At 48.5% G+C, this 16,174-nt stretch overlaps 1 protein-coding gene across 2 annotated transcripts in view; it reads right to left on the minus strand.

Moving 5' to 3' along the window:
• The window catches only part of LOC125366852 (centriole, cilia and spindle associated protein), a 21,820-nt gene extending 6,282 nt beyond the window's left edge, over positions 1-15,538 (minus strand). Inside the window, exons 1-4 of one of the 2 annotated variants that reach the window (XM_048367576.1) lie at positions 15,109-15,538; positions 10,801-11,072; positions 8,311-9,467; positions 7,044-8,255 (exon numbers count right to left, since the gene is read on the minus strand). In XM_048367576.1, coding sequence (XP_048223533.1) covers positions 9,294-9,467; positions 10,801-11,072; positions 15,109-15,460 — 798 coding nt within the window. In that variant the 5' untranslated portion in view covers positions 15,461-15,538 and the 3' untranslated portion in view covers positions 7,044-8,255; positions 8,311-9,293. Of the gene's footprint in view, positions 1-7,043; positions 8,256-8,310; positions 9,468-10,744; positions 11,073-15,108 lie in introns of those variants that run through there. The other variant, XM_048367577.1, reaches the window with a different exon arrangement.
• Positions 15,539-16,174: the final 636 nt, after the last annotated feature.

The raw sequence follows: 16,174 nt of genomic DNA on the forward strand, positions 1-16,174 counted from the left end.
GATGATGCCTCTGCCTCAGAGAAACAGAAGAGGGAGCTAATTTGGTTTGGTCAATCCGTGAAAAATGTATAAACATGTCCTACAAACCATGACATTTTCAAAATCTCTTAATGTCTTCTTTAGGAAGGCTAATTTTCTAGAAAAGGGTTATAAAGATCATTCAAACTTGAGATTATAGTTTTCCTAGACCCACACATACAAAAAAGGAGAGCATCATGGTCTGGGATCTATACTGGTTTTCTATAACTTGCAGCTTGTAGAAAAGTTGTTGGGATCATTAAGACCATGGATAACTGCTTAAAGATTCAGATGTTAAAATTCAAAACCTAAATGATTTGTATTGTGGCATGGCAGACTATGGTTCACTTTCTGTTGTCTTTGTCTTCTTTCCCTTTTTTTCTGGAGGAGATAATTAGAACTCGTAACCATCTATGAATTTCTGTTCTAGTACCAAGCACTAAGCTGCATCATCAGCCTTTTTATTTGCATTTTCATTTTTGAGAGAGAGCATCACTAACTTTGTCCAGGCTGGCTTCAAAGTCATGATCCTCCTGCTTTCACCTCCTGAGAAACTGAGATTACCAACATGTGCCACCACACCCTGCTACCTGTGAGCTATGAATAACTTTGTGACATGAGTCTATTTCCAATTCTAGGTAAATACAAAGCCCAGCTTGTCATAGTTGTTACTTAGTTACCTCCTCACTGTACTACCTTCTTTAAGAGTTGTTTTAATATCTCCTTGAGAATATTAGACTTTCAGTGAAACAGTGGCCAAGTTGTCAGACTCACATTCTATGAAGTAAGATTATTTTCTCTTCTGAAATAATGTGACCGAGGGCATGTTGTTTTCTTTTAAAATAGCTTTGCAACCCTGCACTGGTGGCTCATGCCTGTAATCCTAGCTACTCAGCAGGCTGAGATCTAAGGATCAAGGCTCAAAGCCAGAACAGGCAGGAAAGTCCATGAGACTTTTATCTCCAGTTAACCACCAAAAAGCCAGAAGTGGAGCTGTGGCTCAAGTGGTAGAATACTGGCCTTGATAGAAAAAAAAAAAAGCTCAGAGATAGTAACCAGGCACTGAGTCCAAGCTCTACTACCCGCACAAACACACACACAAAGCCGATATGTACTCCTCCAATTTTTGCTGTGGAGATTTTTCAGGACCCAGACTATAGAAGTAGCTTTGTGGCCACTGTGTCTCCTGGCCACCTCTGGTGCTCACATGCCCACCTCACTGCCTTCACTCCACTTCTTCATACCATCATAATTTGAAATCCTCCAAGGTGTCTGTCATTCCCCTCCCCCCCAAAATAGTTCAGAAGACATATTTTAACTTTAGGAAATCCCATACCATCAGGAACCCACAAGGCCAAACTGGTCCACTGGAAAGGCAAGGTTCTCCTCTTTCATAACATATTGGGGTTTTCCCACATGTGGCCGGTTGTACTGAGTGTGCAGGCAGCTGGTTGGTTTCCACAGGAGAGAGAACATGGTATTTTGCTAAGCATGACTCATTTCGCTGATTTCCAATTTCATTCATTTAGGTGCATGTGACATGACTTCAGTCTCCTTTATGGCTGAATAATTTTCCCTGGTGTATAAATGCTACATTGTATTTATCCATCCATTGATGAGTACTTTTACTGGGCCCACTCCCTAGTTGAATATTATTCATGGTGCTGCCACAAACACGGGTGTTCAGGTCTCTCTAGGAAGCTGATTTTCATTCCTTTCGGTATATACCCAGGAGCGGTGCAGTGCTATCATATGGTAGGTCTATTTTTAGTTTTTGAAGAAACTCAATAGATTTCCATCCTGGCTGGAAGAATTTACATTCCCACCAGCAGTTTATGTGAGTCCCTGGCAGCATTGTTTTTTCTCGATGGTTGCTGTTCTGACTAGGGTGATGTAGAACCTTAGCATAGTTTTGTTTGTTTTGTTTTGTTTTTTGTTGTTTTTTTTTTTTGGCCAGTCCTGGGCCTTAGACGCAGGGCCTGAGCACTGTCCCTGGCTTCTTTTTGCTCAAGGCTAGCACTCTGCCACTTGAGCCACAGCGCCACTTCTGGCCGTTTTCTGTATATGTGATGCTGGGGAATTGAACCCAGGGCCTCATGTGTACGAGGCAAACACTCTTGCCACTAGATCATATCCCCAGACCCCATTAGCATAGTTTTAATTTGCATTTCCCTGCAGGCCAAAGATGTGGAATACTATTTCATATAGTTGTTGGCCATTTGTATTTCTTCTTTGGAAAGATGTCTGTTCAGATCATCTGCCCATTTATTTTACATTGTAGGGTTTGAGAGAGTTGAGTGCTTGGGGGCTGTCCCTGAGATTTTTTTGCTCAAGGCTAAGTACCACTTGAGCCACAGCTCCATTACCTGCTTTGGGTGATTAATTGAAAGCAAGAGTCTCATATACTTTCCTGCCCAAACTGGCTTTGAACCAAGATCTTTGGCCCTCAGCTTCCTCTGCAACTAGGATTACAAGCATGAGTTACCAGCCCTCAGCTTGCAAGACCTTCTTGATGAAACCTTCAAGACCTCACAGAAATAAATGTAGGAAGCCAGGCACCAATGGCTCACACCTGTAATTCTAATTTCTTAAGAGGCTGAGATGTAAGAATCATAGTTCGAAGCCAGCCTAGGCAGAAAAGTCCTCAAGACCCTGTCTCTGAACCAGCAAAAAGCAGGGCCAGAGGTATGGTTCAAGTGAGTATAAACCAGCTGAGCAAGCCCTAAATTAAAACTCTGGCACCACCCAAAAGGAAAAAGAAATACAGGGAAAACAGCATCAATGGAGATACACTACAGCTGGGGATTAAAAACAGCCAATATTGGGGCTGGGAATATGGCCTAATGGCAAGAGTGCTTGTATGCATGAAGCTCTCGGTTCGATTCCCCAGCACCACATATATGGAAAACAGCCAGCAGGGGCGCTGTGGCTCAGGTGGCAGAGTGCTAGCCTTGAGCGGGAAGAAGCCAGGGACAGTGCTCAGGCCCTGAGTCCAAGGCCCAGGACTGGCCAAAAAAAAAAAAAAAAAAAAACAGCCAATATTATAAAGATGTCAATCCTCCACAATTACTCAGTAAATCCAAAGCAGTTTAACTCAAAAAATGGAATGTTTAAACAGTGCATATAAAAAGAAAATAGCCAAGAAAAGGGAAAAACAAGTGGGCATGGAAAGATTGGTCCTGCCAAATATTAAAATACACCTCAAAACTAATAAGGGAAGAGGGCGGCTCAGGCATAAGCCAACACAGCAGAGTGGCATGGATGCCTACCGGGTCTCAGGGGTGGGGTAAAAACATCATGTGGCCTTTGATGCCACCGAAGGCTGTCCCCATCAGCTTGGATCCCAGGACTTCAGTGAGGCAAAGGAACTCACAAAAGAAGGCAGTATGCTTGGCTATGTTTCTTTTCAAAATGATTTTACTGGCAAAGGCGCACAAATAGACTATTCATGATTGGACTAAAGATCAGTAGACATGAAAGGGAAGCTAGCTTCATCAACCATCAATGAAATGCAACATATTCTATTACTGGTTTTGACAACAGTTTTGTTTTTTTTCTTGCTAGACATTCATCAACAGAAATTTTCGAAGAACTAGCTAGAGTTGCACTTATTTTCTGGGTTTGTGTTCAGCCTTAGTGATTTCTTGTTGTTTTTTTTTGTAGTAATATAGTTTCAACTCAGGGTTATGTGTCTGCTAGGCTGGCACTCTTAACACTTAAACTGTGCCTCTATCTGTTTATTACTGGTTATTTTGGAGATAGAGTCAAGCAACCTTTTCTACCTAGGCTGGCCTCTAACCACAATCCTCTTGATCTCAGCCTCCTGAGTCGTTGGCATTATAAGTGTAAGCCACCAATTCCTGGCTTCTCCATTTATTCTGCTAGAGGTGAGTTTACTACAGCAGCCCTCTTCCAGAATTACTGATCTGAAACTTTTCCTAGTAAATCCTGTGTGATAAATTTTTTCCACACTGGTTTATGCCCACATATATTAAGTACTATGATATAACTTCATTTTACTCTGGAACATTTTCTGATTTCTTTTGAGACTTTCTCACTGGCAACTATGTATATGTTGTTTTATTCCCAGCTGACATTATCAGTTACTGGGTTTCTAGTTTTACTTCTGTCATGGTCAGAACCATACCTGGTCTTCAGGACTTCCATGGCTTGTGCTTGTTGAGGTCTCTACCGCAGGATATGGTCCAGCTTGGTGGTGTTGCCTGGGTCTTGCACTGCAGTACAGCTGGCGACTCTGACCATCGGCACTCTGTCCTGTGTCTCTGCCGATGCTCTACCCGCCAACTCCAGGGATCACATGAAGCTCATTTCCAGGTAGGCAGGCCTGACAATTTGTCTTGATTCCCTACCTGTGCTTTCGTCTTCATCTTCTTTTCAGAAGCCACATCAGCCTGCCCCTAGGGCTGCTGTTCCTGTTGATAGACCACTTGTAGCTGGCAGGAACATGTGCTTCGCTGTGTCCCTCTGTGGACAGGACACAAACACACTACAGAGACCAGAGGTCCTGAGAAGGACCCCACATCTGTGTCCTGCTGTCAGAACTGACTAATCTTAGTTGCACATTCACTGAGGAAGTCTTCTTGGTGAACTGATCCCCTACTTTTTTTCTCTTGAGTTAGGGTTTTGCAAACTTTACCCAGGATGGCCCTAAACTTGCAATCCTCTTGTCTCTGCCTATTAAACAGCTGGGATTATAGACATATGCCACCAAGCTTAGACATGAACTAACACTTTTGAACATACAATAATCCCAGTTCACCAAGAAAGCATTAAATATAAGGTTGATATTTGCTTTTGGCTTATCTTGGTTCGGTATTTTGCTTCTCTCTCTCCTTACCTGCAATCTTTTGGGGTGTGCATTTTTTTTTTACTTCCTTTTTGTGTTGGTCTTAGGGCTTGAATTCAGGGCCTGGGTGCTGTCCCTGAACTTCTTTTGCTTAAGGTCAGTACTGGCTCTACCATTTGAGCCGCAGCTCCACTTCCAGCTTTTTGATAGTTTGTTGGAGGTAAATGTCTCATGGGCTTTCCTGGCTGGGGTGGCTTTGAAGAATGATCCTCAGATCTCAGCCTCCTGAACTGTTCAGATTACGGATATGAGCCACTGGCATCAAGCTGGGTAAAAGTTTGTTTGGTTGGGTTTTTTTGTGGTTTTTTTTTTTTTTTGCCAGTCCTGGGGCTTGAACTCAGGGCCTGAGCACTGTCCCTAGCTTCTTTTTGCTCAAGGTTAGCACTCTGCCAACTTGAGCCACAGCACCACTTCTGGCCTTTTCTATATATGTGATGCTAAGGAATCAAACCGAGGGCTTCATGTATACAAGGCAAGCACTCTTGCCACTAGACCATATTCCCAGCCCCTGTTGTTTTTTTGACAGTCCTGGGGCTTGAACTCAGGGCCTGGGCACTGTCCCTGAGGTTCTTTTGCTCAAGGCTAGCACTATACCACTTGAGCCACAGCACCACTTCTGGCTTTTCCTGTGTATATGGTACTGAGGAATTGAACCCAGGGCTTCATGCATGCTAGGCAAGCACTCTACCACTAAACCACATTTCCAGCCGCTGGGTTGAACATTTTTATATAATGATTGACTATATATTTTTGTGTAATGTTTGAAAGAAACATTTATACTTAAACCATCATATATTATCATTTTAATTAGAAAGTAGAAACCCTGCCATCAAGTAGATTGCTCTGCCCACTCCCTTTCTGTGAAAGCTATTATTACATTGACACATTGAAATTACTATCACTGTTATTTGTTTTGCTTTTAACCACAGCATATTTCAAAGAACTCAAAAGCCAGGTACTGCTGGATCACATCTGTAATCCTAGCTACTCAGGAGGCCGATCTAAGGACTAAAGATTCAAAGCCAGCCAGCCAGCCAAATCCCAGACTCTCATCTCCAAGTAACCAGCAAAAAGCCTGAAGTGGAGCTGTGCCTCAAGTGGTAGAGCACCAGCCTTGAGTAAAAAAAAAAACCAAGCAAGAACTGGAGGGCTAAGGTTCAGGTCCTAGTATGGCATGTGGGTGTGTACACACATGCACAAACAAAACCCTCAAGGGAATAATCCATTTATTTACCCAGACAGCTCCAGTTTCCGCTTTTCTTCCTAATTTCCTCAAGTCCTTTGTCTGCCCTTTTCCTCACATCTGAATAAATTCCTGTAACAACTTTTGTGGAGTTGGTCTTCTTAACTGTGCATAGTTTTCCTTCACTTAAAGCTCTTTATTTTGCCTTTTGTTCCTTAAGGGACAAATCACCAATACCAGTGGCTTAGATTCAGAACCTGAGTGCTGTCCCTTAGCTTCTTCACTCAAGACCACTGCTCTACAACTTGAGTTACACTTTCACTTCCAGCTTTTTGCAGGCTAATTGTAGATAGCAGTCTCATGGACTTTTCTCCCTGGACTAGCTTTGAACTGTGATCCTTATATCTCAGCCCCTTGAGTAACTAGGATTGCAAGCCTGTGGCATCAGTACCTGGCTTTCACTGACTTTAAGAAAACAGATGTGTCAGGTGCTGGCAGCCCATGCCCATAATGCCTGCTAATCAGGAGGCTGAGATCTGAGGACTGCGGTTCAAAGCCAGCCCAGGCAGGAAAGTTTGTGAGATTCTTATCTCCAATTAACCACCAGAAAACCAGAAGTGGTATTGTGGCTCAAGTGGTGGAGTGCTAGCTTTGAGCAAAAGAGACAGGGACAGCACCCAGGCCCTGAGTTCAAGCCCCATGACCGACAAACAAGCAACAACAACAAAAAACATAGATGTGTTCAGAAATTTTGCAGGTTACCAAATCATTCAGATACCTCCTAAACACAAGCAGGTTTTTTTTTAATTCTTATTTCTTCTCATTCATTTCAATCCAACAGATGTGTGTGGCATTCTTGGGTCAATAACCTACTATTAATTTTTACCCAAAAACAAAAAAGCATTTTATGGCAACTTGTTTTTAATTAAGAACTCAAAACCAAATTAAAGAGACCTTTATGTAGTATATATTTTAAATATCACTGGATTCTTAGTTTTAGGCTTTTCCATGATGACAGACAATTTTAAACGATCTCATTGTTTTACAATTTATCCTAATTTTACATTTAGGAACATGGTAACAACCACATTAGTTCCTTGAATAAGAAAAAAGTTTTTAGTAAAACCAAATTGTTACAACTTCAAGTTTTTCACAGGGTATAATCTCCACCTTAAAAAAAAAAAAAAAAAGGAAAAGAAGTCCTAAGAAAGAAATTAAGGGCTGACAGGAAAAGTGAGGGACAACTTGTTCTTACTGATTTATTCACTATTCATACACACTGAGATTTCTTTTAAAATATTTTTCATTTGTCCTCAATTTAACTGAAAAGGGGGAAAAAATAGCCAATGTTCCCTTCTTGGTGTACCTCCATCTGGAGTTTTCGGTGGTGAGCACATTAACTCTAAGCCAGAGGAGGCCTTTTCTGGCTGTTCAGTCTGGAGAAGTCAGCATCCCGATGCTGCCAGCATGGAGCCCACACCTCCCCACACAGCCTTCTGAGATTGTCAGATGCAATGTGACATCAAGTTGAATGGGAAGAACAGACTTACCAGTCCTGGCTTTACATGAATAATTCTCACAATCCTATGCCAACCCACCCATTCATGGGACACACTCATGGGACCTTCAGAACCTGCAATAATTAAAAGTGGCTAACACTGAGATTCAACAGAAGCATTAACAAGGTTGTGTTGGACAGCATATAGAATTTCCTCTTATTAAATATGCATTTCAGTGATTAGGAAAGCTCTCCACATAAAAGAGACTATACAAAATATGTAAATATCTTTAAAGTTTTTTTTTAAAAAATGATTCCTCAAAATGCATTTTCAAAGCTTAATATATTTACAAGATGACACTGTGTGACAATTTCATGTTTGTGTTCTAAAAAGTGATTATTGACCACTAAGACACAGAATAAAAATATCAAGGAAATGTTCAGCCTCTACCACTTGAGCCACAGCGCCACTTCTGGCTTTTTCTGTTTATGTGGTGCTGAGGAATCGAACCCCAGGGCTTCATGCATGCTAGGCAAGCACTCTACCACTAAGCCACATTCCCAGCTAGGAAGCCCATTCTTTAAAACCATTTTTTCTACCCTAAAGGCAAATGTACTGTAGAAGGAGCCAGTGTTTAAGTATATCTGTCCTACCTGCTAGCCAGGAATCAAATGGTCAAGTAGATACCCTAATGTGCAAACATCCACCATCACTGAGATTGCATTATGCTCTACAGAGAAAACCTAACGTACAAACATCCACCCTCATCAAGATTGCAGTACACTCTGCAGAGAAAACAGGTGGTCATGCCTGTCACTCAGGCCCTCTACCTGATGCACCAAACAACCTCAGCTCATTAAATGCAATTTCAGATTCTAAATTATTAATGTCATTGCCAGTTATTGAAGAACAGGCAGGTGTCCACAGGGAGTGCATGGCAAGCAAAAGACCAGACTAACAAGTAGCTGGCTGTTCTAAAAACAAACATTGCAATTTTTAAAAAGCTGAAACTCTGATTGAAAAGAAACCTCATCACTATTCTAACCCACTGTACTTAACTACCAGGATGTATTTAAACTATTAAACTACTACATAAATGCCTAGATGATAATTTAAAGAGAAAGTAGCCCTGGCCCTCCCCAGATATTACAATCTACACAGAAAGTGATGTAATCTGAAAAAAAAATTTTTTTCAGCAGCTACCTAAATTCTAGTGTCATTACAAATGGAATCAACTATAGTCATGAAAATCACTTTTCACTTGATATTCCTTTGCAAAGAAAACCATACATAGTTAAGTATTAAAAAAAAATAATAAAGCCCTGTGCTGCAGGATGGACTAATCCCACCAGCAATGGAATGTGGAATTGCTCAGAACCAGATGAGATGGGCTCTGCTACACTAAAGGAGGATGTCTGTCAAGAAGCATCTGTAGCCATTTAAAGGCATTTGGTGTATCTTAAAAGATAAAGATGCTTTAAAATTCTTACAAGAATATCAGAGGTTTAGAGACTTGCTTTTGTAAGCATCCAAATGTCTATGGCTTTGAACTCTCTCCCTACTTCTGAGGTAGGCAACCAATATTCACCAAAATAAAATGACCTCCTGAAAATTCCCTAAGAAAAGTCTTGCATATTCAGTGGGTTTCTTCAAACAACTAGTTCCATTTAGTACTTCTTGTTTTCCTTTCTCTTCTTTCATGAGCACATTATAGAACAAGCTGGTCCTAGGCCCTTGCTGAGTAACAGCGCATGTACTCCGTCATCCACGGGTTCTCAGTGGAGACCTTCACCGTCCTGCTCTTATCCACATCCACAGAGTAAGCACGCTGCCTCTGGGCAGCCAGTTTCCTTTTCTCCACCTGTCTTCGGTTCTTGGCTCTTAATGCTGATTCATGAATCTGAAGAAAGTTTGAAAATCAAGTTTAACAGCTTAAGTATCTTTGTACCTGAGCCCTACCCTACTTCTCCATCTGCATGTTTTTTTGTTTGTTTGTTTTGCCATTCTGGGCCTTGGACTCGGGGCCTGAGCACTGTCCCTGGCTTCTTTTTGCTCAAGGCTAGCACTCTGCCACTTGAGCCACAGCGCCACTTCTGGCTGTTTCCTATATATGTGGTGCTGAGGAATCGAACCCAGGGCTTCATGTATACAAGGCAAGCACTCTTGCCACTAGGCCATATTCCCAGCCCCCATCTGCAGTTCTGTATAAAATGTCTCATGGGGGAGTTAGGAGGGGGTCACACTTTACGTTACAGCTCACCTATTACTAGTTCTGGCAAAACTGAGCAGCATAAATTAAAATTTAGACAGAAATGATATACAACTCATTTGCATCTGCCTCTGGAGTTGGCTCTAGAAAACTTGCAATGTTCTACATTACAAACAGTGAAACATAAAACAGCACACTAAGCAATGTCAAGAGAGTTTACTGTCCTTTATCCTTTGACAGGATAAATCTTGTTATGCCAATCCTGGTGACTTGTCAGCATCCTTTGTTAACAACAGCCTCCTTGTCTCAAATTTCACTCCAAATAACACCATCTGCTGGATTCAGAATCTGTTCCATGAGATTTCTGGTTTTTTTTTTGCTCAGTGGATTTCTCCATTTGGTGTTTAATGGGAATTCACAGTGTGCACTACCTCTGCTTCTTGTGCATGCATGGCTAGAGCCACAGTCATGGCACAAATGCTAACACATATAACTATTACATGGTTACACACATCAAATCTGAGATGTCTCAAGTCTCCACAAAGTAACATACTAGCATTGCCTCAGAGGACCAGAGCTCCTGGAAGCAAAATGTCTCTGCTGTAGACAAACAGGGAAACAGCTGAATTTTTATCCAAAAGGCAGAAAGACATCTCTGATAGATATCAGGGAATCACACAGACACGTCAACAACATAAGCATCAAGGACACCGAGTTACAAAAGTGAAGGAGACCTGAGATGTCTCCAGAGACCAGGAGCTGCAGCTGGCTGTGCACCTTGGTGCCCTGCACCCCAGAAACCAGAGATCCATAGCAGTACCCACCCCTTTCCCTGGCTCATCTCTGCTGAGTACCAGCTAACTACCAGCCTCAGCCCTTGCTCAAGGTGACCGTGATTTTAGACTCTCCTGCTAAGAACCCAGGCCTAGTTTGAGGTTCTCTTAGCCCCCAGCCCACCACAACCCCACGACCCCCAGCCCACCCCTACCGCAACCATGGCCCCTCACTTCCAAGGCAGACGCACCTCATTTACAGAGGCAGATGCACAGACATTGTGGGTCTTCTGATTCCCCGTATCCATCTGTTTTTCTCCCCAGCCATACAGAGCAAATGGGTGCTTGTTTCCCCTTATTTGACTTGTTGACCTCTGGAGACTTCTGACTGATTTCTTATTCTCTAGAGCTAATAAGGCACTTGGTTGCTGTCCAGGTTTGACACTGGCAGGTAACATGTCAGATGTGTCTTTCCTTCTGGGTTCTGGCTCTGGTTTTTCTTCTCCATCTTTCACTGGCAATGCTTAAAAAAAAAAAAAGGATAAAACAAGATGAAAACACTTTAAAATTGGGTTTCCACATAACTATTTGGGTTAAAAAAAATGCTTCCTCAAGTCAGCAACATTTTTATCTATAGCTGACCTCACTTGAAACAGACATAAAGAAATCCATTTGTATTGCTTTTAAACCACTTGGCGTCACTTTAAAGTCAACGACAAAACACAAACTAGACCAAGCCAATTCCAATGCAACTATGGCTACCATCCTCTGAGACTCATCTCAATGACCCTGCAAAGGCCCACAGGCTTGGGGTCTTTGTACACTGTCCCTAAGGTAAGTCCAGCCATTGCCAGCCCAGGCTGCTGGGGCAGACGTGAGCTTGTCCACAGGAGGCAGCTGCTAATGTTTAGTTTGGGGTTAGACATCCAGAATCTCAGGGTAGTCGATAGTCCATGAATCTGGGAGCCAGTGGCCACTCTGACCTAAAGCCCTGTCACAAAGGAGAACCATCTCCATGGTTTTTCCTCCAGGTGCAGGCACGTGAAAGGCAAGAGAGATGTTGGAATACAGTGGCCCATACGGGTCTATCCAGCCTAAATTTGGTCTGCAAAGCTGGAGAAAAGATGGAAAATGGGGTTAAGGAAGGTTCCTGGCCTGAGGTGGGCATCAGGAATAAAGGGTACCCTCCAACATTTCTCACTTTCCTGTTACCTTTTGGGATTCTTTCCATCCATCACTTGTTATTAAAACTAGTTATTAAAATACTGTGTTTATAAAACATGACATTTTGTATTAACCATTTGTGAGTCTGCCTAGACGCACACTGGAGAGTGTTCCATTTGAGTTGCCCATTGTCCAAGAAGCCCTCAGGACCATCTTCCCCCAGCTACCACAGAACCTGGTGTGCCTGGTGCTGCCACAGGCAGGGCAAGGACAGACTCTAACGCTACAACCTTCAGCCATGGGTCCTGCCTCCTCCATACTCTTCTGTGGCAGAGGGGACTCCATGTGGGCAGTCCCATAGCATAGCACCTGGCCACAAGAAACCTTTAGGCTTAGCCGTACTGGTTTCAACTCTTCCAAACATCTCACTTGTTGCCAAGCATCTTAAGAATAGTGATCCAGTCTAATCCAGTGCCCAGCTCTGTAAATCCTGTGTGGAACTGCATGGGGCTGAGATGAGGTGCCGGGTTCCACTTCATTTAAAAGACCTCAAGCTTCACTCTGTGTGCTGTGTCTACACCCGCTCCTCTCCTCCTCTCCTATTCTCTCAGGAAGAGGAAAAGACAGACCCTTAGAGATAAGGTTAAAAGGCAAAGAGAAGGCCAGGGAAGATCTGTGCAGTCACAATGCTGAAAACCAGGAAGATGATGACAGACCAGCTCCTTGGTTCTTTCTTTTCCTCCTCTTCCTCTCCCTTTCTAAGTGTTTGGCTCTAGATCTCCCAGGAAGATGCCAGGAGAAGGCCATAATAATTGTGTTTAAAAGATAAATGGGGGGGGGGCTGGGAATATGCCCTAGTGGTAGAGTGCTTGCCTCATATACATGAAGTCCTGGGTTCAATTCCTCAGCACCACATATGGAAAAAGCCAGAAGTGGCACTGTGGCTCAAGTAGTAGAGTGCTAGCCTTGAGCAAAACAAAGCCAGGGACAGTGCTCAGGTCCTGAGTCCAAGCTCCACAGCTGGCAAAACTAAACAAAACGGGCTGGGAAAGTGGCTTAGGGGTAGAGCGCCTGCCTAGCATGCACGAAGCCCAGGGTTTGATTCCTCAGCACCACATAAACAGAAAAGGCCAGAAGTGGTGCTGTGGCTCAAGAGGTAGAGTGCCAGTCTTGAGCAAAAAGAAGCCAGGGACAGTGCTCAGGCCCTGAGTTCAAGCCCCAGGATTGGAAACAAGGATTCTGGCACACAGGAGTCATGCAAAAAAGATTGTTTTTCCTCATCCTTGAAGCAGAAATTCTAGCAGAGAAATTCTGAATCTGCTCAAAGGATCCAGCATCTCCATGGAAACCAAAAGAATCATGAGCTAGGGCATACTGAATAGGCAGAGATGCACCATCCACGCTACAGTGTGATAACATATTCTTTTTATATCATTGACAAACAATGGAGGAGAGGAGAAAAGCCTATTTTGTCTGATGTATTATTATATACTATCTCATAATCAGCTCGGAGAGGCCTGTTTCCTGCCCTCTCCGCCTTCTGTTACTCGAATTTCTAGCATCGTCATTAAGCATCAGAAAGCAGTGGGGAATCGTAGGTGACCGGCTCACGCCTGAAATATCTCCTAGAATCTGATGATTTATCCTGAGCTGCCATCTCTTCACTTGTAAACTGGAGATCAATTTATGGCCCCACACCTTATGACTGTCGCCAACGTTAGGAGAAAAAAATACACATTCTTAGATCAGTGGCTGAGTATTTCTCGCAGGCTCTCAACAAATTGCTCCTTGTCACTAGATTCTGTGCACCACCCACAGACCTCCCTGTGGTGGCCTGCAAGTGGAGTGGGGCACGGGGCGTCTCGCAGGTGAGTGGTCAGGACCAGGAGCGCACGCACCAGGGTGGGCAGGCTCGACTCCAGCTCGTGCAAACCATTCTGAGAATGGGCCCACGCGGGAAGCCATGGCGTCATCACGGCAGAGCCAGCTCGGTGGTTCTTAGCCCAGGAAGGTCACTTTTAGGCTGGAAAGCTCTCACCAAAAAGTGCACAGAGTTAGGGGGCGGGGGGCGCCAGGCCGGGCGGCCTCGAGGAGAGAGGCGAGACCCGGGCCCAGGGCACTGCGAGGCCGGGGCTGGCGGCCTCTCCCGGGCCGCAAGCTAAGAAACGCGGGGAGGGCGGGGCCTCGCCGCCCGGGTGGTGGTTCGCCCACCGACGAACAAAACAAAATATCAGGAGCGCCACCCACCGCACCCACGCCACCAGCGACCCGCGCCATCCCCCCACCCAGCAGTTCCCGCGCAGACCCCGCGCCCCCGTACAGTCCCCGCGCAGAACCCCCACCCCAGCAGACCCCGCGCCCCCGTACAGTCCCCGCGCAGACCCCGCGCCCCCGTACAGTCCCCGCGCAGACCCCGCGCCCCCGTACAGTGCCCGCGCAGACCCCGCGCCCCCGTACAGTCCCCGCGCAGACCCCGCGCCCCCGAGCCCCCGCGCAGACCCCGCGCCCCCGTACAGTCCCCGCGCAGACCCCGCGCCCCCCTACAGCCCGGCGCAGACCCCGCGCCCCCGTACAGTCCCCCACCCCAGCAGACCCCGCGCCCCCGCACAGTCCCCGCACAGTCCCCCACCCCAGCCGACCCCGCGCCCCCGCACAGTCCCCGCGCAGACCCCGCGCCCCCGTACAGTCCCCGCGCAGACCCCGCGCCCCCCTACAGCCCGGCGCAGACCCCGCGCCCCCGTACAGTCCCCGCGCAGACCCCGCGCCCCCGCACAGTCCCCGCACAGTCCCCCACCCCAGCAGACCCCGCGCCCCCGCACAGTCCCCGCACAGTCCCCCACCCCAGCAGACCCCGCGCCCCCGCACAGTCCCCGCGCAGACCCCGCGCCCCCGAGCCCCCGCGCAGACCCCGCGCCCCCGTACAGTCCCCGCGCAGACCCCGCGCCCCCCTACAGCCCGGCGCAGACCCCGCGCCCCCGTACAGTCCCCGCGCAGACCCCGCGCCCCCGCACAGTCCCCGCACAGTCCCCCACCCCAGCAGACCCCGCGCCCCCGCACAGTCCCCGCACAGTCCCCCACCCCAGCAGACCCCGCGCCCCCGCACAGTCCCCGCGCAGACCCCGCGCCCCCGCACAGTCCCCGCGCCCCCGCACAGTCCCCGCGCAGACCCCCCACCCCAGCAGACCCCGAGCCCCCGCACAGTCCCCGCACAGTCCCCCACCCCAGCAGACCCCGCGCCCCCGCACAGTCCCCGCACAGTCCCCCACCCCAGCAGACCCCGCGCCCCCGAGCCCCCGTGCAGACCCCGCGCCCCCGCAGTCCCCGCGCAGACCCCCGCCTCTCTCCGCGTAGCCCCCGCACAGTCCTCCGCGCCCTCCGCGCCCTCCTGCCAGCACCTGCCAGCGCCGCGTCCGGCTCGTCCGTGGCTTTGGAGTCTCCGGCCTCCGCGTCCAGCCGCTCGGGCTCCTCCCGTGCCGAGGGCTCCGCGGGCTCCGCGGGCTCGGCGGGCTCGGCGGGCTCGGCGGGCTCGGCGGACGCGCACCGGGGCGCGGGGCTGGACGAGGCCGAGCTGTCCGAGGCGCCGTCCGGGCCCCAGGCGTCCCAGAGCCAGGGCGCGTGCGCCTGCTCCAGCAGCCGGCGCCCCAGGCGGTAGCGCCGCAGCTCGCGGTAGCAGGCCGCGAACTCGTCCCAGCGCGGCTCGCGGTAGCGCTTCATGTACTCGCTCTTCACCCCGCTGCCCGGGGACATGGCGACGCCGAGGGGCCCTCCGCACCGCCGCCCGCGGCTCCCACACGACACAGAGGCCCGGCCCGCCGCGCCGTTCAAACCCGGAGCCCCGCCCGGACCGGGGGGGCGGGGCGGGGGCGGGCCGCGGGGGACGGCGGGGCGGGCCGCGGGGGGCGGCGGGGCGGGGCCCGGGCTGAGCCGGCGGGCGGAAGTGCGTCGCGGCCTCCGGCTCCAGGTAGGGCGGGCGGCGACCCGAGCTGCGGAAACGCCGGCCGGATGCGGCTTCTCCGGCGGAAGGCCGAGGCTTCCGGGGACTGGGGCTGAGCCGGCACGGGGCTCTGGAGTTGGGCCCGCGGCTTCCGAGGCGGACCCCGGGCACGGCGCGCGGACCCGAAGGCCCGGCCTTCGCGCCGTCACCAGCTGACGCGCAGTCGCGCCCTCCCGGGCTGCCCCGCCGGCCCCGGCCCAGCCCACGAAGGCACCGCTCCCGCCCCGAGCAGACGCCGCCCCGCGCGCCCGCCGGGCCCCTCACCCGGATGCTGGCGTCGTCTAGGCCCGGGCCCACGGGTCTGAGCCGCCAGGGCAACCAAAGCCCAGCTGGCGTGGCTGGCATCCGTCCGCGAGAGACCGGAGAGACCCCCTACCCTGGGAGCCATCAGCCCTCCGGTACACAGTACACAGGACACCGATCACACTCCAGTCCCCAGACTTCCTTTCTGTTCACGGCCTGTTTGT

The sequence above is a fragment of the Perognathus longimembris genome, chromosome 18 (genome assembly GCF_023159225.1).
Source record: "Perognathus longimembris pacificus isolate PPM17 chromosome 18, ASM2315922v1, whole genome shotgun sequence".
In the NCBI taxonomy this organism is placed as follows: Eukaryota; Metazoa; Chordata; class Mammalia; order Rodentia; family Heteromyidae; genus Perognathus; species Perognathus longimembris.